The 24382-nt window shown below is 40.6% G+C and overlaps 1 protein-coding gene across 1 annotated transcript; it reads right to left on the bottom strand.

Moving 5' to 3' along the window:
- Positions 1 to 3697: 3697 nt before the first annotated feature.
- On the bottom strand, positions 3698 to 24249 carry LOC139742498 (T-complex protein 1 subunit epsilon-like). The gene is made up of 11 exons (XM_071653034.1): positions 24060 to 24249; positions 14436 to 14496; positions 13376 to 13540; positions 12518 to 12716; positions 10836 to 11028; positions 10152 to 10301; positions 8962 to 9081; positions 8188 to 8373; positions 6003 to 6140; positions 5142 to 5322; positions 3698 to 3947 (listed from the first exon to the last, which is right to left on the bottom strand). Exons 1-11 carry the CDS (start codon positions 24162 to 24164, stop codon positions 3826 to 3828), a joined length of 1620 nt encoding a protein of 539 aa, XP_071509135.1. The 5' UTR covers positions 24165 to 24249; the 3' UTR covers positions 3698 to 3825.
- Between the last annotated feature and the right edge of the window lie 133 nt (positions 24250 to 24382).

Here is a 24382-nt window from a genome sequence, read left to right as displayed (position 1 = left end):
GGCAGTTTAAAGTGCAATTATGTTGTGTAATAAAACATGTTGAGTAATTTGGTAAAATCAGACAAATGAGAGATCATTTCATTCGAATTTCACATAAAATCAAGTCTTATGAGAGTTTCAATGAAATATTCTCATTTATTCATCTGATTTTAACCTTTTGAGGAGTTTTATCGCAAAATGGGCTAAGCGCCATTTTAAACATTTCAAAGCAAGTCCATCGTCAGATAGAGCAAAATAAAACATTTCCAGTAATACCTCACTTGTAACATAACAAGAAATATTCTAGAAGTTCTGATTGAAATATCCTGTATTTTCTTGGTATTTTCTTTGTTTTTTATCACCTTTAATCACAAATATATCAAATTGACAAGAACAGAGTTAGCTCGCTTTGCGATAAAACTCTTCAATTATTAAAGTAATTTTAAACGTACAAAACGTAGTGCGGAATTAACTGTAAGCATTTCCTCATTTAGGGGCAAACTGTCAAAAGCTTGTCCACATCTCTAGCTACGAATATAAGCAAAGCTCCTTGATATTGCAGTAAACACTAGTGAAAAACTAGGGATGTCACAAAAAGACATACACTAATTATAATGCACACATAATAAAGTGCATTGTACTGTACAAGCAGAGTAAAAACAAAAACAAAACATTGACACATAATCTGGATTTTTTTTTCTTTATTTTCATGCAATTACTGTCCACACATTGTCAGTACAAAATGAAAAAAAAAAAGAATCAGCAACATACACACACAAACATACACATAGGTCATGTACTGATTTGTTTACAAGTTTTTCTTTCAATGGGATATCAATCTTTACAATGCATTTTGCATACAGAAGAGGAAAAGAAGGTGACAACTATTCATAACTTTGGGGCCTTGTTCCATAACAACAGCTCTACAAATAATAGTCTCTAGCAGTATCTGGAAGTTCCCATGTAACATCTCGGTGTTTCAGTTCCTATAAAGATTGCACTGACTGTAAACAAACAATTGTGGTGTTGTCAGTATGTGTTACCTATCTGAGTAAAGCAACACTGCTGTACATGACCTTTCTCTCACAAACTGCATTACCGCTATTGATATGGATACATCATTCACTATTGCATTTCAGACAGAATGCAGATCACATGTCTCAATGGGTACTGTGGCCAACAAGACACAGGGTCCAAAGATATCTGTTGTGCTAGAAATATTCAGTCCAACACAAAACATCACAACCAAGTGGTTATTTTTCTTTCAAGTCCACTACCATCAGTTCTCAACAACCCACGCCGGAAATGGGAAAGTTTCACAAGTTAAATTTCTCAAACCTGTATCCCAGATACAGTGGATTTCACATACAGCCAAAATAAAGCAAACTCACATTGTTGACTGGTCAGCTGTGATGCCTAAACAACAAACAGAGAGATGTTTGTCTATATTTTTATCTACCATGAGAGTTTGAGGATCAAATCAAACCTCTGATTTGACCACAATACAGCATTCTTTACAGACCCTTGCCTTTCCTTGTCAATTCAAGAGACCCAGCGATAGCAAATGGTAAACCACCAAATTTGTGTTTGATTTCATGGTGTTTTTCATCAAAGCCCATTCAGCAACTGGATGCAGGTTTGTGGTGGTGTTGTGTTTCTCACAGTGGATGCAATTTGTGTTACAACTTAGCAGTGAAATAAATTTTAGTCACTTTGCTCACTCTGAACACCTGTCTGCTCTTATTGGCTACAAGTATTTAGGGTGGTGTAGAGGGAATTTGTAGTCAGTTGTATGTATTCTTAATTAACTGTTTCACAACTTAACCACTGTACTCCCAATTTGTGCAAACATATGGAAACAGAAAGAAACCTGGAGGCCTGGTTACCATGGTTACATCATAAGCTTGTACTTTGTAGCATTCACAAATTTGTATACAGCAATCCACAACAATTCTAAATAAGTAACACATAGACGATAAACACAGCTTCCATGTTCTCTACACGTTGGGGCACTATTGCATATTCCATAATTAAATGAGGACAGAACTGGACTGCTTACTTTCTTCAGCCGTTGCATACCTGTAAGACATTTCTTGACAGACGAGTGATAGGGGTATCATATCTGCATTGACTTATAATAATTTGAATGGAAAATCAATGAAGCAATGACTTGGCTATGACGTACATCACCGTGCCATCTCTGTTGTGACAATCTGTTCTGAGGTCACACTTACTGTCAACTCAAAGATACAATTTCTTAAACAACAAGCAGCTCCACATGGACTGCGCTAGGCAGAAATGATTGAAACATTTACCCATTATTGTCGTATGACACTTGTATCTGTTATGAACAAGACTACAGAGAGATTACTTCAGATGTTTGCTCATTCTTTTCATGCATTTGGTGAGAATTCTTGTTCCAAAATAAAATCTTGCAGAAAATACTTGGCATCTTGAAAAATGCTATGAAAAGCCCCATCACTGAACTGGTGGTTTTTACACAATGCAAGTTCACATGCTATTCTACACCTGCAATAAATTCAACTCTTTACTGCTGGTGTAATGGGAACACTGATATTTCACACTGTTTTAGATCTCTGCATACATGTATTCATGTTCTCTCCCACGATTAGAGAGCAGAATCCTGCAGTTTTTAAAAGTTTCACAATTGTTGAATAATTCAAAGGGTTCCAAATTCAATGTTGTGCTGTACAAGTGGAGATTTTATATAAGTGTCTGACAGTGAGGTTATGTAAATCAATGGCGGACTCAATCAGAGATAGTTTAAGGATTCCTCTAACCACACTCATGTGAACTATACTGGCCCCTCAAAATTTTATCAAAGTGGAGAAAGTATGTTACATGGTACTACTGCTACCAGTCAGTCACAGGATGTTCTCTTTGGTCCCCACCTAACGGCAGTTGGCCAAAGCACACAAGTTTTCTAACATTCAAACATCAATTTGCAAGTTCAAGGGATGCGAAGGAGGGGGATGACGTAAACCTTCACACAAAATACTGTATACGCTATATATTTCGCGGGGGTTTTATTTTCGCGAATTTCGCGAGTCGGGAGCTATTCGCGAAATTATCAACACGCGAAAATATTACCTTCCAAAATGAATCCCTTGCCTTGATGATACGAACATTTCATTACTGGTATACCATGTCACGGCTTACCGAACAGACCATACTGGCTAAGCTTGTTTACGCACGTCCACGTCTACTTGCGAATACTGTAGAGAGCCAATCCATTATCGCAAGGGGACCACTCATCAGAAATCTAGCGCGATGGACTTAACCACTTCAAAAATGTTGAATTCTAACTTCCCTAGTTCGCAGAGTTTGGTAAGTTTTTTTCATGCAGTGTATAACTAGTATCATTCTTATTTGCTAGTAAGTTGAAAATTCACACTTTCTTTGCCACTTCATATTTTCTCTGGTCCCCCAATCGCGCGAATTTAACCACTCGCGAAAATGTGTGACAGCGGCAATTCGCGAAAATTTATGTACGCGAAAATTATAGCGTATACAGTATACAGTCTGAATCTTAATGTGTCATTCTATCGAGTGAACCAGCTGACCACTACAGACAGACTTTCATAACTCACATATGTGACGAATGCCTTGAATTGTTGGACGTGGAATATTTGAAAACTTATAAATAGTAGCATACCCCATTATGATAAAGGACAATATCTTTTTTTTTTCACAGGCAGCCACTGCCAGCGAACACCAACTTCACATGAAGCCCAAATCAGGGAGGAAGATATTGTCATTACAACACGCTTCCAATGCCACGAATAATTTACCAACTACTTAACGTCTACTGGCGATGCCTTCCTGCTACATCCCCTCTGGTGCCCTCACATCGTCGATCTTCAGGATCATTCGCACCAGCTGTGTGGCCAGGTTGATCTGCTGCTTCTTGCCGATCAGTGTCTCAAAGACATTCTGCGCCTTCATGTCTGGTGATAAAAGATGAGTGAAAAAAAATGATAGAAATCATATATCACTATCAATTCCACAATCAAAGTATGTAAACCACCACAAACTGAAGATAATTTTCTTTGCAAGCTTTAAGCGATTTGAAATTGGTCTAAGTGGGATGGCATACAGTAAGAAGACTTTTACTTTGCAGAGAAAATTTGTTCTGCCTTCACCTCATTACCTAAATATTGGTCTCACAGAAAACACCTTCTTTAAAGACACACACACACACACACACACACACACACACACACACACACATGTGATAAAGCCTCTCAAAGAATGGAATCTCTGCCATTTCTCACTGGGAAGGAGGGGGGAATGAGGTGTTGGAATATAAACATTAGGAATCTTGTGTACATGCACATGTTTGTCCTCTTAAAATGCATGTTCATTCAAGAGTGGCCATTTGTGATGTTTTTTTCAGAGCCACCTTCAAACTCAAAATGATCAACACCATAAACGTGAAGCATTATTAGTGTATAGTTTTTTTGTCAGTTCCATGCACAACTGACCGATCATAAAATTATAACATTCTTATCAATTTTGCTACAAAAATACTCACATTTGCAAGTTTATACACAAACAAAATTCACTGAAATCGGCCAAAGAAAAAAACATATGTACAAGTTTCTACTTTTACAGTAATGTGGGAAATACTGAAAGTAATGTCCCTCCACTGTCTTCCATTCACAAAGGACACGGTTTGTCCATCACACAAAGAAAGAGACAGCAGAGAGGATTATTCTTGCATGATCTCCTGACCCCATACACCACGGAAGAGAAGTATGGGGAATTCCGATTGCCATGCAGACTGGAATATGAGCAGAGCTCAAAAGAAATTGCCGTCACACGCATACCCTAAATTTTCCTCCAAACACGATATTTCTTGGTTGTTTTGCGTTATGTCGCTAACAATGGTGACTCCATAGTTGGGGGGGAGGAGGATGGGTAGGTGTGATGTTGGTCAAACCGATGTGGTTCCTTTTCAAATGTATAACAATTAAATAGTGTAAATTCTTATACTATTTTCAAACATGAGAAGCTGTTGCCAGAAAGAACTGTCAGGGGAGACCCAATTTTGCAACGATTGAAGGTACGAATTCTGATTTGAAGACAAGACTTGTAGGGAAATGCTTTCGAATGAATGAATAGATGGATGGATATCTAACCACAAGTGCCCTTGTCCATGCAGTCAATGCCGAGTCTCGAGTTCTTCTCCTTCAGCTGCCGGGACTTGACCTCCGCCACGGTGCGGATGGGATGGAGGCCGCTGTTCTCGGCCAGGGCCATGGGCACGCTCTCCAGGGCGTCGGCGTAGGCATGCATGGCATACTGTTCAATAGTGGACACCTGGATTGGTACATCAGAATAACTTGGCTTTATCAGTCAGTCACTGGCCAGCAGGATAAGTTTACTTGCATATACCCCTGTTAGCTAAAGATACTTTCCCCTCCAACCATTAATACTATGATAATATTGCATGTGACGGTAGAATGGTGCTGCATGGTGGCAAAACAAGCTAGTCATTGGAAAGGATGCTGAATTCTGTGCTGAGTAATGTAGTACACTGGCACGTTGTGAGAGAAGCACATCTGCAAAATCGGTGAGCAACAACATTAATCTTGACACACACCAGTATGAAGAATGAGCTTTCGAAACCTCATGCCTTTTCATTAGATGAAAGATCCATGTGAATCTAAGTTTCCCTTCTGAAGTTATATTTCATTCATATCTAAAATCATTGTGCAATCTGGCATAAAATTACCACTAATTTAATCAAACATCAGCAGCCATACCCCCCCCCCCCCCAATATATGCAAACACTTACTGTTACACTTTGGGATATACTAAAGAGTTTTGATCACTATTGATACCAATCAACACACGGAATTACTTGAAAAAACTATAAGAAAACTTTTCCATAATACCAAAACTGCCAGATATTTTTTTTTTTTCGCAGAGTATTTCAGCCAAACTGTTCAAAAGGTGATATTTAAATCCCTTTGAAGTGATCAACTTTCGACACTCACCCATTCTGCTTGCTGACTGACAGCCAGTGAGCATGCAATTTCTGCTGCCCCGCCACCATACACAATGTTGGGACTCTTGACCAAGTTCCTGATGACACACAGGGCATCATGGAGACTGCGCTTGGCTTCTTCAATGATCTATAAGCATCATGGGAAAAACGAGAGAGAAATTCACAATGGCAATAAAATATGCTTCATATCTAAGTTGAACACACCGACTCTTCATTCACATGGATACAAAACGTAATGAGGGACCAGCCACAAGATCAGCATTCAACACACTGAGCTAAGGGATGGTTCAACATGAAGATTTTGCTTCGAGTTTACATACTGGTAACCCATTACATACAGAGAAGTATAAAGTGCAGTACATACAGCACTAATCTACTGCAGATAAGAAACAGAAAACAGGACAAAAATATCCAATGGTTCTTCATACATTATAAAGAAATAAATCACCTCTTTCCTCAGAGTAATCACAACAAATGACTGGTCTTTCATCAGAGTCAGATGACTATTAGAGCAATTTTACTTGTTACTTCTGCCAAGGGAAGAGGTTATGTTTTCATCCGCGTTTGTTTGCTGGTTCATTTCTTTGTCTATGTGCAAAATAACTCAAAAAGTTGTGATTGGATTTGGATGAGACTTACAGGAAAGGTTGAGAATGACACAAGTAACAGATGATTAAATTTTGGTAGTGATCCGGGAATTTTCATGGATTTTATGAAGAATTTTCTTCAGGGGAGTGCAAGTGCATGTAGATTACAATGACTTGGTACATCTCTATGCATCAAGACAGACAGAAACTTTGTTGGGAGATAGAGTAACTTCTATGCTCATATATTTCTGCACCAACAATAAAATCACCTACATGTAGTCAGTACGAACAGCATGTCATATGATGGGAAGGTCGCACAGTCCTAATGCAAGTCAGTGACGTGAGTTTTGTCAGAACTCACATAGCACAAGAGGGAATCATGGCATTCATAGCCCAGTGCTATCATCATTCTTGCAAAACAACCTCGCTCCCAACAATTGCAACGCTATGTACATCCAGTTTGCAGATTCATCCATGTAACATCATCTCTTTCCACATATGTTGAACCATTCAACTACAAAACAATTTATAGTATGTCTACAGCACCACGGTGACTAAAATATTTCATGAAATACATCAGAAGTTCTGTGGATGTTTTTGTTGAGTTTTTGTTGAGCTGGAGTAGGCAAGTGAAAATATGTTCTCGTCACAATTTCCGTCAAAGTGTACAAACTGACACACAGGTGTCACAGTGAAGCACATCTTCGACAAGTGTATATGTGTATATGAGCGTTTCTTTGTATTTCTTATTATTTGTTAGTTGGAAGTGAAATAAATCAACTTGAACTTGAAAAAAAAATCAACTTGAATTGTCGTTATTTTGGCAGGTAGGGTCAATGAACTTGGGAGTTCAAGCTGCGCGTATTTGAGGTTTGTCTACATGCACTTAAGTACATGCTCTAGTTTCTGCTAGGCCAGCAAGGTGCAGCACAGCTAGACATTGATGACATAACAAAAGGCTTCTATATTTAGGAAATCAGGCAATTTTCAGCAGGCATACAATGAGTGGAAATCACTAATCTCATTTGAAGAACAAGATCAATGGTGGAAATGAGCTGGATGGCAGAGTTCTGCACTCTCAGAGTGCTTCTCTAGTTCAAATTGGCACACTGAAAATATTCATGTCAAAAGAGAAACAGATTTAAGGTACACTGGGAGTACGGTAAAACATTGTTTTAAAGATATCTTTCTCTGCGAGGAATCCTTCATAGCACCCCTTACGTTGACAAGCAAATCCATATTATATTTCTCAGAGGCAGCAAAAGAGACCAGAGATTTAATACAGAAAGTCATAGCTAATGCTGTGCTGCTTACTACAGATGAGGTTCTATGACAGTAAAAAAATTTAAAAAATGTGCTGTGTGAAGGGCAAAAATAAAGTAAGCGCATAGCCTCTAGTTAGCTCAAGTGCACAGAATGCGTACAGCATACCTGCCTGCCTGGCCTGATAAAATCATGCGCGATGATGGGACGTGGGATGCAACGCTCACACACGCTGGGAGTACTCATAGATTGCCCCTCAGCTAAGTTGAGCCATGGCTTGATAAAGTCACTAAAAACTTGTCTATAGGTCACTGAGCTTCTTACCATCTTGTTGCCTCCTCTGATGAAGATTGTGACAGCTCTGGAGTTCTTGCACTCCTCTATGACCAGCATCTTGTCTCGGGTCGTGCCAAAGTCGATCTCCCGCACGATGCCGGCATTGCCAAGCTTGTCTGCAGTCAGCTCCTTGAACCTGGGCACGATGCGACCTCCCGTAGCAATGGCGATTAGCTGTTGACATGGGGAATATCATTACACTTCACATCATTTCCCATCTACACTGATATAATCATGTGCTCTGTTTTAGTTTGGTTTTCTAAGTGTTAAGGCACAAAGGGACTCTCAGAATGATCCATAATGTACATGTACTCTCAGATACATGCATTAACAAATTAAGTGTGCTGTTACTATTGCAGTTATTATTTGTAGCATTCACAGTGCCAAAAATGTTCCTTATTCATGATATGGTATTCAGCATCAGGATCATATATGAATGGCCCATCTTTGCTGTCTAATCAGAAAAAAAAAAAAAAAAATCTGTCAGGAGACACATACTATTCATTCACAATGAACTTCATTTTAGAAATCTGAACAGTTTCCCTCCATGGGAAAGCAACAACAAAATCAAAATGTCTGGAAAAAAAAGTGCAAAAGGGGAAATCTTGTGCAAAACATGATCACACAAACACACATGCATAACACGTTGGATAATCTGAGTTCTCTCTATCAAAAAGTTACAGAGAATTCAATGTCATAAGCAGAATTAAATTAGGTTTCAGCGTGTGTATCATTTACACTCTCTTGCATGTCTCCTCATACCTCAATCTCTGGTCCTCCAACCCAACGCACAGCTGGGAGCTCATTCTGGAGTAGCAGGTGGTTGGCCTCATCATCAAAGCCCCATTGACAGATGGCCAGGTTAGCCCCAGTGGCCTTCACCTGAACGGTTGTCAAAGCACAGATAGAAAATCAGCTATTTGGAACAAGAACAGTTTAGGCGTACAAGGACAGGGGCCTGCAAGTGCATGTAGATTACAATCACTTGGTACATCTCTATGCATCAAGACAGACAGAAACTTTGTTGGGAGATAAAGTAACTTCCACACTCATAGCTTTCTGCACCAACAATAAAATCGCCCACATGTAGTCAGTACGAACAGCGTGTCATATGATGGGAAGGTTGCACAGTCCTAAAGCAAGTCAGTGACGTGAGTTTTGTCAGAACTCACATAGCACTAGAGGGAATCATGGCATTCATAGCCCAGTGCTATCATCATTCTTGCAAAACAACCTCGCCCCCACATTTGCAATGCTATGTTCATCCAGTTTGCAGATTCATTTGCCATGATTCTAACATCATCCCTTTCCACAGATTTAACCATTTAACTACAAAATGAATAAATAGTACATCTACATCACCCACAGTGATTTAAATATTTCAATGAAATACATCAGTAGTTCTGTGGATGTTTTTGTTGAGCTAGTTTTTCTAGAGTATGCAAGTGAAGATATGTTCTCGTCTCAATTTCCGTCAAAGCCTACAAACTGACACACAGGTGTCACTGTGAATCACATCTTTGACAAGCTTATAAACACCTTCAAAAAAAAATGAACAAAACTAATAACTTGGTATAAACATTTTGTCACTCTATACTTTGCTACTTCACTTTTCTGACAGGTAACTCGAAATAAGGTACCACTTCACCTTTCAAACACTGTATTCATGTTTTCATGGAACATGGGTTCAAAGTCATATTTATTTGAAATCTCATGTAATAACCCCTTGTAAAAATGAATACATACAACCTTCTGACAAATTCTGTTATGTAAACACTGGCAGCTGATTTTCTAGCATAAAACTGAAATGTTAATTACACTTCAGGTGCGGGTGATACAGATGAAACAAACTGGAGTTTAACCACAATTTATGTACCATTTCTTTGGGGCCTTTGCACAGACAACAAATTAATGACTATGGACTTCATATCCAAGCATTTGCTGGTGTTTACCTGTTGGACCATTTCTGTGAATGTCTCCTTTTCATACTCCCTGAGTTTCCTGTAGTCTTCCACTGATTTGATATCCAGCTTGTGTGTGGTCTTGGGCTTTGGGGGCTCAAAGGGGCAGGTCAGGATGGCAATCTTTGCATCCTTCACTTCCTGTATAGTACAAATTATAACAGGTTAGTTACATACTCTCATTTAGGATTCAGCTGAAATATGAGTATCTTTAGCACTCTCTTGGCTACTAACTAGTTTTTTTACCTTTCCAACAAAAAACTTCAAATTGAACTACTTCTACAAATATCACACACTCTGCAAGACTATGGAAACGACATGTCCAGACTACTGCACTAAAATATGTTTTGCACCTAATCCGATTGATGTGGGTCCTAATCACTGCAATATGTTTTTAGATGTGCAAAATATAGAACATAGCATGAAACACTTCTTCATGAATCAGAGAAAAAAACAAATGCACACACAAATAAAAGTCATGCTTCTGCACAACACCAAAAAGCATGAAATTTGGTTGGTTACTAACAGATGGAAAGAGAAATCAAATTCACAATACAGATTATACTGAAAAAAACTCATACAATCTTGGATATCACATAGACAATCAAAGAAGAACATAAGAAATTATGAATGATGAAGGTATGACTTCTGCCGAGTTGGCCACAACCTACATACCTTGGGCATCTGTGGGTGGCTGAAGTCCTTGTCCACAACAACCCCCTTTACCAGCATGGTGTCTTCAAGCTTGCCGCCCACCTTGCCATCGACCTTGATGAGCTCAAAGTCGACGTCTCTCCTCGCAAGGTCTGCCACTGACATGATGGCATCAACAGCAATCTCGGCCATCTTCCTCTGGAAGCGATTCACTCTGTAGCATAGAGCAGATATGGACAGGAATTTGAGAAAATTAGCTCCTGACTTGGTTATCCACGTTTCTCTTTCTAAGATCTATACATTTCTGTTGGTGTTTGTGATAGGAAGTATGCGTCTTTTCACCTGTGTGCTCGAATTACAGCCTCTAGACAAGAGATCATGAACTGCTACAATACTTTTCACTGGGGTCTAGGATTACTGATATTGTGAACAAATCTCAGAAGGGTGAGCACTAAATACAGACGTTTCCATACAGTAACAAAAAAAAGATCAGAACTAAGTCATTACAGTTGTTCTCTGTCACTTAATCCACTTCAGTTTTACGCTATGGATGAATTGCCTGATTATTATGCAAGTCAGTGAAGTGAGTTTTGTCAGAACTCACATGGCACAAGAGGGAATCATGGCAATCATAGCCCAGTGCTATCATCATTCTTGCACAAATCAAAAATATTACCTGGCAAGAGTGGTAATATGCCGATACTTTCTTGTCCAATTTCAAGCAAAAAATAATTATAGTAAAAAAATAGTAAAGGAATGTACACTAAAACATACATGACTTTAAAGCCCCAACAAAGTTTTGGTACGCCTGCAAATGTTGTCAAATTTCGCTCCCAAGTGTGAACGTATGCTTAGGAAATGTGCGGGATAACGCTGTTATAACAAGATATTTGATGGGTAACAACGAAAATCCGAAATATTAACCAAAAAGGTTCAGTCTCAGAACTTACCCGAGCGGGGTCAGGCTAAACTCGGACTCGGGGATAACTCGGCTTCGCTTTGACGGCGGGATGAGTTGTAATGGTTGTCCCTCTGATTGTACAGTGTTGTCCTATGGGAGCGGCCTGTATAAACTAGCGCTTCGTGTTCTGGCTACTCGCAGTAATGCTCGCCGAGTTAGGTTGTTACAACGCGCGCATCAAAAAACTCTTTTGCGCATAAGCAAAAATTAGTGTGCGCCTAACAAACACCTCTAAAACAATCAAAGACGCTTGATAAACAACAACAATAACTTCAAAGACAGTGCGTCTTAGCAACTGACCGCACGCTGTCATTTTTTTTTTTTTTTTGTACAGGATTACGTTAGCACGCACTTTCCTGTCTATTCAGTTAGGCCTCCTTTGGTATTATGCAGTGACCAGTAGAATATGGCGAATGGCCGATCACGAACTGCATGTAAATTGTCTGCAGTAGGGTCAAATTTTTCCTGAGACCGAGTTAGTCTGGAGCCTTCTGGAATAAAAGTTGGTTCTCCTACTATTATCATTTTTCTCAAAATACTCCAAAACGACTCATCATTCCGGCAAACCGCGTCAGACAGGTAAGTTTCTTAGTAGACTCTTTCGATATATTGCAAGCAAATATGAAATGGTGCTAGACGGGTTCTTAAGCCCTTACCAAAACTTTGTTTTCACTTTAAGTAATATTTGCAAAGATGGCAAACAAAGCAAACAAGGAAAAATTCAGAATTTCATAGTTCATACATTTTTGATCCAAGAGTGGTCATGGCAGTCTGTATAAGGGGCTCCAGGTTGTCGGGTTTGACTTCATAGGCGTCTGCAATCTCGTCGAGCCGCGTTGTTGCTATCCTGGCTGCCAGGTCGTAACCATCTGCAATCCTGATGGGGTGGATCCCCCGGTCTAGGAGCAGCTCTGCCTGCTCCAGGAGAGCCCCTGCAAGGACTGTGGTGGGTTGGAGACGGAAACACGTCATGGTTGATATTTGCATCACCGCACTGAATTCACATTCATGTCCATGTGTGAGCTCTGTGGAAAAACCCTACAATCTTTTCTCACGTTGGGGACTGTCAGAAGTCAGAGGTACACCTAATACGCTAGAATTGAAGCAAGCAGCAACCAATTAAAATGGTCAATAGAGGACTACAATGGAGATGGGGCAGTGCAAAAATTAAAGGAAATGAACATACGGAGTCTGATACATTATTACTTAATTTGAAATGCTACAAGCTACAGGACACTGGCAGTATGCTTAAACCTAATATACTTGCGAGAATCTTAAAATCAAGGAATGCTGGCAACAACACAAGAAGGATGGAGTATGTCTACGCACGACTTCCACATAACTTTTGACTATGACCACACTCTACACTGTTTCCCATGTTTCTCTTTGAAACTCCTACACAATATCAGATGTCCTGAACTCTTCAAAATTCCTTTATGGCATTGGTGATGATGAAAATCACAGAAAACATTTCGTGATGACACCATGTGGCAAAATCCCTTTCCTTCCTACACATTTAACTGTGTGACAAGAAGAAGAACACCTCCTTCATCATTAAGAGGAGTGTATCACTTCTCTCAATCTCATTATGGAGGCTTACCAACTACACCCGTGGTTCCATCACCGATCTCATCATCTTGGGACTTTGACAGCTGCACCAGCAGACGGGCAATCTGGTGATCGACATCCATTTTGTCCAGAATGGTGGCACCATCATTTGTCACAGTGACATCACCATCTGGACTGACTAGCATCTTGTCGAGTCCTACAATGAAAGGAGACAAGAAATGGTATTCATCACAACCAGTTTATGATTATATCAAACACTCAGTACTGAAAATTATAAACTATCGGAAGAATATTGGGCACTGCTTGCAACTTCATTATCTGCATGTGTTATCGATTGTTTAATACTTTAAAATGGGGTGCTACAGATTGGGGGCAATTTTGAGCTGATCTGACATACATTGTGGTTTATTTATCGTCAGGGGAAGTAAATTAATTTTCTCAGCTATCAACTCATACATCTTGAATTTTCATAAATGGCAGATACCATTCAATACAATCTTAACATCCCCAAGCCAATGCTAAAGCAACTTTTCAATTCCACCTACAAAATGTAAAAACATTAGAAAGACTATGTGACCTAAAAAAATACCTGAAATAACAAAATCAAAGAAAGATGACGAAAAATGTTGGGCAATATCAAACTCCATAAACATGAAATCACTTTCATGAACATCTTAAAAGCTTTGGGGTGTTTGGAAGCTGCTACAATGGTCGAACTTATTCATATACCGGTATATCGCAGTCGTGAACTTTTGTAATTCTTCCAATCAGTAACATACAGAAATTTAGATATATTCAAGCATAATGTTAACCCAAGGAAAAAATCAAAATCAACTTAAAACTCACAGGATTTCAATAGCAAAGTTAGGAATATGACAACTTTTTCTCTGTTTGTGTATGATTTTGGTTGTGTTTTTAGATTTTCTTTTTAAGATGCATTACATGATCAGGGAGCAGAGAAAAGCTATTTTCTGTTTTCATTTTGGTCAACTCATGAACATATGGTTTGTAAGGTTAGGACAACAATCCCACTGTGGCTGGTATATTACTTTATATTTCACTTGTAAGACTGCAATTTGTATCACACTTACCATTGGGACCCAACGATGTTCTCAATGTGTTTGCAACTGTTTTTGCAGCCAGAATGTGAGACTGTGGAAATAAAGGAAAACACAGAGAGGCAGTTAGAGTAAAACCCCTAATTTTCGGCCGGCCTTGAAAATCCGGACACTTATCACTTATCACAAGCCAGCAAATTCTACTGTAACTAGAACTATCACTCATTGTGATTAATATACCCCCACCCACAACTGAGGAAATTAGCTCAACCAGGATTTTTTTTAACTTTTTAATGAAAAAAAAAATTACCAAGGCAATGCACTGTCCAACAGTAAATAAATGTATTGCTCACTGTTAGTCAAATGTCCCACATCTCAAGTCTAGTGCTCAAAAACTGAGTGAGCAAGATAAATAAACTGACGATTTCTATGGTTTTTATTAAAAATTGTATAACCACGGCGCAACACAATGTTGGATATTAAGAAAAAAATGAAGTTTTGCACAACTATTTATGTATCATAGTCATCACATGTGCCAAATTTCAATCCAAATGCTAACAGGATGAGGGGCTTAGTTGAATTCAAAATATTAGTGTATCATTTTCATTCAAAATATACTGTTACCATGGCAACACATTTTCAACACTGACGAAAGAGTTTTTGCACATCTAGGTAATGTAGAGGTAACATGTGCCAAATATGAAGCCAAAACGCTCTAAACATAGAGAGTAAGAATCTAATTGAAATGTTTGTATGATTTTCATTCAAAATGCACTGTTACCATGGCAACACACTGTTCGAAAATGATGAAATACAAAGTTTGCATATCTCTGTACTACAATGGTTGCATATCTCTGTACTACAATGGTTGCATGTGCCAAATTTCAAGCCAAATGCTCAAAGACTGAGGGAGTTACCTGAATCCACAATATTTTTATATTGATTTTCATTCAAACTATGCTGTTACCATGGCAACACAATGATTAACAATGACGAAAGGTTAAGTTTGCACATCTACATACCATAGTGGTCAGGTGTGCCAAATTTCAAGCTAAATGCTCAAAGACTGAGGGAGTTGGCGGAATCCACATGCTTTTTGGTGAAAAATTGTTGTTACCATGACAACGCATTGTTCAACAATAATGACAGATTAAGTTTGAACATCTATATGCTATAGTGGTCACCTGTGCCAAATTTCAAGCCAAATGCTCAAAGATTGAGGGAGTTAACTGAATCCAAACTATTTTTGCATGATTTTCATTCAAAACATACTGTTACCATGGCAACACATTGATCAACAATGACCAAAGACCATGGGTGATTTCAAGTTCGGTGCTAGTGCTAGTGCTAGTGCTAGCCCCCGAATAACAGCGTTAAATCGAGCTCCAACACCGACGGTCAGATTAACGAGGCGATACCGATCAAAATTATCGATCACCAGCACTAGGTGTTGGAATCACAGCACCGCGAGCTCCGCGAGAATTGCGCGACGAAAAAAGTGATTGCGCGTGATTACAGTCAAATACTAAAAGATGTAGCCAAAATTGCTTAGTTTTAGGGACATAGTGGGGAAGAAATATTAAAATGCCACAAATTTCATCCACTCCCCAAAATACAACTATCTTAATTTTGCTCCCAGGCTCAGATTTATGAAGCCATGTCGAGAGTGTTCGTGTACGTTACGTGGGCGACCACTGCATTAGCATAGACTTTGCACGTAAAACGTGCATCTATTATGGACGTGAATATGAGTCTCGCACGGCAACGCTAACACCAGCACCGAACTTGAAATGACGAAAATGTTAATCCCTAGGGGCTAGTGTTAGTCAATGGAGAAAAAGCACGTAAATCGCTAACACAATCGGCGGAGCTCGATTCAGCAGACGACATTCAACACCGAGCCCAGCACCAGCAACCGGAAATACGTCATAATTTTGAGGTCAACTCTCAACACCGACGTGATTTCAAGTTCGGTTTTATCGCCGGTGCTAGTGCTGAGATAGCACTAGCACTAGCACTAGCACCGAACTTGAAATCACCCCATGTATGCTCATCTACGTACTACAGTGGTCACATGTGCCAAATTTCAAGCTTAATGCTCAAAGACTGAGGTAGTTACCTGAATTCACAATATTTTTGTATGCATTTTAGTGAAAAGCTGCTGTTACCATGGCAACCCATTGTTCACCACTGAAGAAAGATTAAGTTTGCACATCTATATGCTATAGTGGTTGCATGTGCCAAATTTCAAGCCAAATGCTCAAATAGTGAGGGATTTAACTGAATCCACGATATTTTTGTATGATTTTCATTCAAAATATGCCGTTACCATGGCAACGCATTGATTACCACTGATGAAAGATTACCTTTGCACATCTACGTACCACAGTGGTAATGTGTACCAAATTTCTAGCTAAACGCTTGAAGACTAAAGAAAGTTAGCTGAATCCACAATATTTTTGTATGTTTTTTTGTTAAAAAAAGCTGTTACCATGGCAACGCATTGTTCATCACTGACGAAAGATTAAGTTTGCACATCTATATACTATAGTGGTCATGTGTGCCAAATTTCAAGTCAAATGCTCTAAGACTGAGGGAGTTAACTTCATCCACAATATTTTCGTATGACTTTCATTCAAACTATGCTGTTACCATGGCAACACATTGATAAAAAATGACGAAGTAGTAAGTATCCACATCTACATACAATAGTGGTCACATGTGCCAAATTTTAAGCCAAATGCTTGAAAACTGAAGGAGTTAGGCTAATCCACACATTTTTGTATGATTGGTAAAAAAAAATTCTGTTGCCATGGCAACAGATTCATCACCACACACATCAAATGTGTTTTGCACAAATATACATTACATTGATCGCATATCCCAAATTCAAACTGAATTGCTACAAAACTAAGAGATTAGAGCAATCCACATTTTGTAAGATTTATATGAAAATCTTCCGTTGCCATGGCAACGCATTATGAAATAATCACGAAAAAGGTCTCTTGCACATCTGCCTGTGCTAGCGGTCACACATGCCAAATTTGAAGTTGATTGCTCCAAAAATGAGAAAGTTGTTCGATCCACAAGTTTTTATGAAAATATGCCGTTGCCATGGCAACGCATTATGCGATACTAATAAAAAAGGTGTCTTGCACATCTACCTTTGATAGCAGTCACACATGCCAAATTTGGGGTCAATTGCTCAAAAAATGAGAGGAGTTCGATCCACTACATTTTGCTAGATTTTTTAAAAATTTGCCGTTGCCATGGCAACTCATTACGCAATATTAACGAAAAAGGTGTCTTGCACATCTCCCTTTGATAGCAGTCACACATGCTAAATTTGGGGATAATTGCTCAAAAAATGAGAGAGTAGTTCGATCCACAAGTTTTTACGAAAATATGCTGTTTCCATGGCAACGCATTATGTGATACTAACGAAAAAGGTGTCTTGCACATCTACCTTTGATAGTGGTCACACATGCTAAATTTGGGGTCAATTGCTCAAAAAATGAGAGAGGAGTTCGACCCACAAGATTTTGCAACGGACCGACCGCCCGACCGCCCGACCGCCCGCCCGACCGACCGACCCGACCGACCGACCGACCGACCGACCGACCGACCGGCCACCCGACCTCAGGATGATTCCTATATACCCCCCCTACACACTATGTGTGGGTGGGGGTATAACAACACACGCATATCACATCGTTTCACATACTGGCACACTCATTCACTGCAGGAAAGTGCCTGAGTCACCTCCAAAAATCCATCTAAAATCCCAAATTTTGCAACCAGAAACGCAGAATCACCGCAACTTTTCAAAAGCGCGAACAAATTAGGTTCCGTGTAAAGAATCAGAGTCGCAGAAAATGCGCTAAAAATTGAAAAATTATGCCATTCTGTTGCGAGATTTTATCGCAGGCTCAGAGTGTGATGGTATCCTAAAAAAACACAAAAGAAAAACAAAATCTCCATACGTGCCGATGCAGCAAATAAATGTACAGGGGCTGAATGCAAGTGCAGAGTCACCAAAATTCGGACACGAACGGGTGCCGCAAAGTCCCTGATTCAACCTTGCGCCAACAAGGTATGGCGTGCACTCATTTTCAGCGGCCTTGTAATATCATGTATTGACATTGCGCACGTGTCCGAATTCTGGAGAGGCTGTCTGAATTTTGGGGTATTGACAAGGTGATAATATTTGGGGATTCTGCGAAATTGTATGATGTCTTTAACAAAATCAATATTGGGAAAAAGTAGGTTGATATATTTAACATACATTACTAATACTATAGATACAATTTTGTAGAGTACAGTATTCATCGCATAATCGGGCATCTGATAATCGGGATCCTCGCTTAAATGATATACGCTTCCCAGAAACATTTCAAACGCACGTTATTTTCACTGGATAATCGGGCAGGGACCTCTGATAAACGGGACAATTTTTCTTCAAGCGATCTTTGATTTTGTTAATATTTTACACAAAATATCTACCAAAATACCACAACAATATTTCAAAGATTCCGTTTCAGTTGTCGTTTACAACAAACTTACAAAGCAAGCTTCGGATTGGTGTGTTTTGACCTCCGTCCATCCAGTACATGTACATGCATAGCCACGAAAGCGCCGTGTATATAAGTATCCATGCCATTGCAAAGCACATGCCTTCGCAAACATTCTTCTCCCCTACATAAGCAAAGCCATGTGCTCGCTTGCAATTCCTACTCGACTCACATCCAATAAAAAACATGCCTCGCTCATACAGCCCAGGCTGTGTGCGTTGTTTAATCTCAGTCATACACTCTGAGGGCAAAGTCCATTGTTATCGCGCGCCTTCGTATCTTGTTATCTACTGTCTTTGGTTTCAACTTTCAATACAGCTGTACACTGTGATCTGTGTGTACGTCACAATCTTCCTCAGTTGTGACTGGGCAAAAGTTACGTGATTGAAATGGGCTATGAACAGTTACGTATTCAGTGAAATGGGGGAGAGAGTGGGAGGGAGAGCATGAAAGATGAGAAGGGTTCAATGTATGTGCGAATACGTAACGTTTTATGAATCTAGACTATGAGCTGACATTGATTACGTTTACACGCGTGTTTGACAGAAGAATCGAACCCGGTTGCGATTACTCTACATCATTGCGAGAATGCAGGGAGAGCTGGAGGGTCGCGCCGAGGGGTAGCGTGTTGTGTATTCATGTACACTTGTATGTACAGTACGTCAGTATGCATGTGTGTGTGTGTGTGTGCACTACATGTACATGTCGTATGCCGTTAGTGTATGGTGAGTACTCATCGCGAAATCGGGCACCTCGCTTAAAGGGGCCGTGTTTGCTACTCCCAACCCGTCCCGATTATGCGATGAATACTGTATTAGACATCTATTGGAGTTGAACAAATATTGCATAAAAAGCTTAAGTGTCCAAATATTTGGGGTTTTACTTTACACGTATGATAGCCGCCGCCATGCACCGCAATTCGCTCAAACCACTGTAAATTTATGCAGGAGAGGCATGTTTTTGTACACAACAGTCAAAATTGCATATGAGGTCAATTGTGTGTCTCAGTGTTTGTGTGTTGCATGTGGAGGCTGCCCATACACTACGGTTCGCACTCCCACTGTTCATGAGCGATGATGTCATGTCTCACTCGACGCACTGCACGCACCATGCCGTTTATCCCTACCATAGCAGACGACGGCAAGCTAGTATCGGTTGGTGATCGGTTTGCTATCGCTTTCAACTATGAAAGGTTTTCCCTCATTCAATGAGGGAAGTCATTGGTCAGCTTGCTCTCCCACAATGCCTTTCAAAACAGACATCACTTTCTTCCATTCATAAGCTTTACGTTGATACCATGTACACCTCCATGGCTTATTGGAAAACGACGTACATTTTCCGTATAATTTCGCCCTTTATTATGGAATTTTCCGGCAATCTGTGCCAGGAATGTGTCATCAAAGGAGTAGTTTTGGTCATATATGCAATGTTTTTTTAATCCTCTTGGTATTTTTTTGTGAAATCGCGAGCGATTTATCTGTGTTTTGATACTACTTTTAACATATGCGAGTATGTGCAATGTATATGCGAGGATGTTTGAAGTGCATTCGTCAATGTTGAAAATGCTAAATTTCTGTAGCGAGCAACCTAGCCGATACTTCTGCGGTGCGCTGCGAGGCTGTGAGGATACATACAAACGGGTTACGAGAGCGGGATAGCATGCAGTGACTACACGCACTGTGCATGCTGGCGATGCACAGCTGCGAGCCACAATGCTCACAGTACACATGGCCAATGCAGCTGTGGCTCAGCCAATCAGCAATGAGGTAAGACCTAGAAAGCGCATAGCAGAGCGGAGAGAGCCCGAGAGAGAAGAGGCCAAGATATTTTTAGCTCTCTCTTTGCTGCGATCGCACAGCCGATAGTCCAGATATCAATATTCTGTAGGCAATCGGGAGTTGTGTGGTGGTGTGGCAGGCATTCTCGGTGAGTTCGGAGCGACATGAATTATGCATGTCGGGGATCTGCGCTTGCGCTGTGTTGACTGAGGCGCTGCTTAAACTGTGTACATGGCCTATGGCAGCCAAACCGTAGTGTATTGTACGGTAGTTTTTTACATTGCATAATTGCAATGAGAGTTCTTTAGAAGAACGTAAATTTAGAACATTTCTTGATTTCTATTGAATGAGCCTACTAGTCATGAGGCTCTCCGGAGGCCTCGTGAGGCGGAGGAGTGCTCGTACGGGGTAGCAGGTCTCATGAGCAGGTTTCCCGGACTGAACTGTTAGAACTTAGATTAGGGTGTCGGATCACGCCCTTCTACCTTCGTACCATTTTACGCCCTATCTCACAACACGCAACTCCCATAGGACGCCGTGCAAAACGCGAGGTGCGCCGATTTTGGAAAGTGATTTCGAGCCGGATTTTGCCTTTATTGCATTTTCCACAGTCGATGCCGACATCAAATCCTCACAAATTTGGTATCATATGAAAGAAGAAGTTTGTCTCCACATTGTATTATAGCACCGGTACATGAATCCTTTCAATAAATTGGTGTAAATGTCGTTACAAACACGTTTATCCCCATATCTCAGCGTCTGCTTCGGTACTTGCATCAGCGTGTAGCATGTGAGTAGTTTAGGATATGCTGAATCCAATGGTGTGGTTATTTTTTCGCTAGCTCCACGTCTTCGACTGTGGATTTTGCCTTGAAAGCACCCCTTGCAATAATTTTTCGGCTGCAGCGAACGCTTTAGGCGTGGCTTCGTATGCAAGGATCCATGGTAACTTTCGCGAATTGGGGCTCATCACATGCATATCTAAATTCAACACGCAACGCAGCCACATGGCATTCGCAGCGCGAAGCTGGATTGCGTGTGTGCATGCTGTGTGTATTATGTTGGATGTGTGTGTGTGTGTGTACCGTACTTATACATACGGCCCGCCGCGTCTGCCGCTCGCTGCACACTCAGCAAGCTAGCTAGGGCATCGCAGCAGCTGCAGGCATGCATGGCAGCTCTAACAGTTAGGCCGCCAGCAAAAGCCAGGGCAAGCCCTGTCAGTAACGTCAACCAGGCCGCTTGTGTTGCGCACCGGGGCGAGGCTAGCTGCCAGAGGCAACACTGCGCGCGCTAGCTTTACCGCATGGGGTTGCATGCGTGGGTCTGCAATGTAAACAAGTGCGCCGTGTGTGGTATGTAAGGTTAGCGAGCACGTTGTACACACACACACACACACACACACACACATACAGTATACAATCATATCACCACATGCGGAGTGACGACATTGTGGGGAAGTGGATTCTGCGCTTGTTACGCTAGCGTTCATCCTAAGAAAATCAGACTTTCACCAAGCCATGAAATGAGATCAATTATCCGTAGTTGTTGATGTAACATACACATAAACAGTGTTAAAATAAGTTGATTTTTTCATTTTCTTGAAAAAATCTCGCATTTTAATAACTTTTCGCGTACAAGTAGCGGTGGCTTTGATTCGCCCATCGTCATATTCATAAGTACAATGTAGAGAGCTCGCTTGCGCCGAGCCAGCGCGCGGCCGGCCTGCGTGGCATCCACGGGCAGTCGTAAATCACACAACACCTATAGTGACTCCGGTGGGAGCAACCGCAAAGCTCTCCACGGGCTGCGCGATCGGGAAGCCAATTTCACTGAAACAGGCATTGCAAGGTCCATTTCGTGTACCATTCTTACCACATGGGCTTACTTGGGGTCAATAAATCTTCCTTTCAAAAAATCAGAAAACACTTCAATTTTGAAAAAAGTGAAGTTTTGACACTGCCATATTTTGCGCAATGTGGATTTCCCCAAATACACCAAGGTCACGACAAATAAGTGCAAAATTTAGACTTAGCGTGCTGAACAGATCGTCCTCCTCGGGCTACCTTAGTGGTTGGTAGCAGACTCAAACCAATGTACAGGAAGGCAAAAGTAGTTCAGGTTTGTGATTCGAACATGTTGTTTGACATAGGGCCGTATTACTTTTGAAAAGAATGATATCAATGCACCCCTGTCATAACTGCTACAGCTAGCAATCATCGCCGAGTGGGCTCAAGAGTTGAGCACTGCGTGTGTAGAAAACGATGTACTTGCGCAAGAGCGCCATTTAATGCTGAATCAGTCCGCGAAACCCGCTCATGAGGACCGCTCCCGCGTACGAGGACTGCCCCGCCTCATGAGGACCGCCCCCACGCCTCATATTGTCGCAACTTTGCACAGTGATTTTTTGTTACACACACGTCCACTATCCATGATGAAAAGAAGAAAAAAATCCTATCTGGTTTTTTTTTCAAAAATCGAGTTTTAATCAACCGATGCAGAGCGCCCATTAAAACACGTGTGTTTTTTAGGGGGGCCTCATGAGGCGTTCCCCCCGGGCCTCATGAGGCATGGGGGCGGTCCTCATGAGGCGGGGCAGTCCTCGTACGTGGGAGCGGTCCTCATGAGCGGGTTTCCCGGACTGGAATGACGAACACTAGTTACGCGTATTTTCTAACTGCTGCACGCTCATTATCCGATCGCTTGAGATCCTCACGCAAATGCAATTTTCCGGGGTAATGATTTGGACACATTTTTGAGTGTGTTCGACAAAAAGAGTGGGTAATAAAATAATGCTGTGATTTGAAAGTTAAATTTCTCGAGATAGAAACATCATTTCGCCATGAAATTTGAAATGTGTCTTAATGATGTAATTCTCTTTCATATGAATTAGTTCTCAATTTTTCAGAGAATTTGAAAAGTGGCAAAAATGCTTCAGACATCCTTACTAAGAGTAAGATCAAGCCTGCACGGCTACGTCTGGCTTCAGTGCCTTCACGGAATCCATTCCAGCTCCACCATGGATGGTCCATGCATGTCCACGAAGGACAGCGGTAAAAGTAATGAAAAATGATTCTAAAAACACCTCTTGGATTTTTCTCTTGTATAGTGAACTGCACACCCACCAATCAGTTTACACATCACGTAATTTACAGTTAGTGCCTAGTCTACATGGAAACGTTGAAGGCCTCCGCGCACTACTAACGTTAGTAAGTTTAATTTATGTAGTGCACACACGACACGCAATGTGAAGTACTTGGAGGAAATTGCATCAAATTCAGTATATGGGACTACATCTCTTTACTTGCCTTTTGCGCTTCAATTCCCGTTAATCTTGACTTGGAATCCTGATCTTTGATTATGATGAATGGTCTACCATATTCATCGAATGCCAAAGATCCTAAAGAAGCCATGATTTTTGCGTGCAATAAAATGCAAGAGCCAGTGAGTCGATGAAAATGGATTTTAGGGAGGTGTTCTTCACACCCTCACGTGAATTTTTCCAGAATCCTCCACCACCCAAGTTTTTTTTTTTCTTTTATCTTTGATAGGGCCTTAGGCTCGCCGTAAATATCTAGCTCAAGAAATTATTTTAATGTTTATCTTTTTATCAATATTAAGTTAAAATTAA

This window comes from Diadema antillarum, unplaced genomic scaffold (genome assembly GCF_040938485.1).
Source record: "Diadema antillarum isolate AM-2024a unplaced genomic scaffold, OU_Dant_1.0 seq00001003_RagTag, whole genome shotgun sequence".
NCBI classification, from domain to species: Eukaryota; Metazoa; Echinodermata; class Echinoidea; order Diadematoida; family Diadematidae; genus Diadema; species Diadema antillarum.
The sequence above is the reverse complement of the archived record's forward strand: the minus strand, read 5'-3'. Positions and strand labels throughout refer to the sequence as shown.

Bases quoted from the DNA above. Each gene is read 5' to 3' on its own strand.
- LOC139742498 (XM_071653034.1), bottom strand. From the start codon at position 24,164: ATGGCTTCTTTAGGATCTTTGGCATTCGATGAATATGGTAGACCATTC. The intron at 13,541-14,435 runs GTAAGTGTGATA...CTTTCATTGTAG, and splicing joins AACATCGTTGGGTCCCAATG to GACTCGACAAGATGCTAGTC. The intron at 8,374-8,961 runs GTATGAGGAGAC...CCATGTCAACAG, and splicing joins TTGGAGGACCAGAGATTGAG to CTAATCGCCATTGCTACGGG.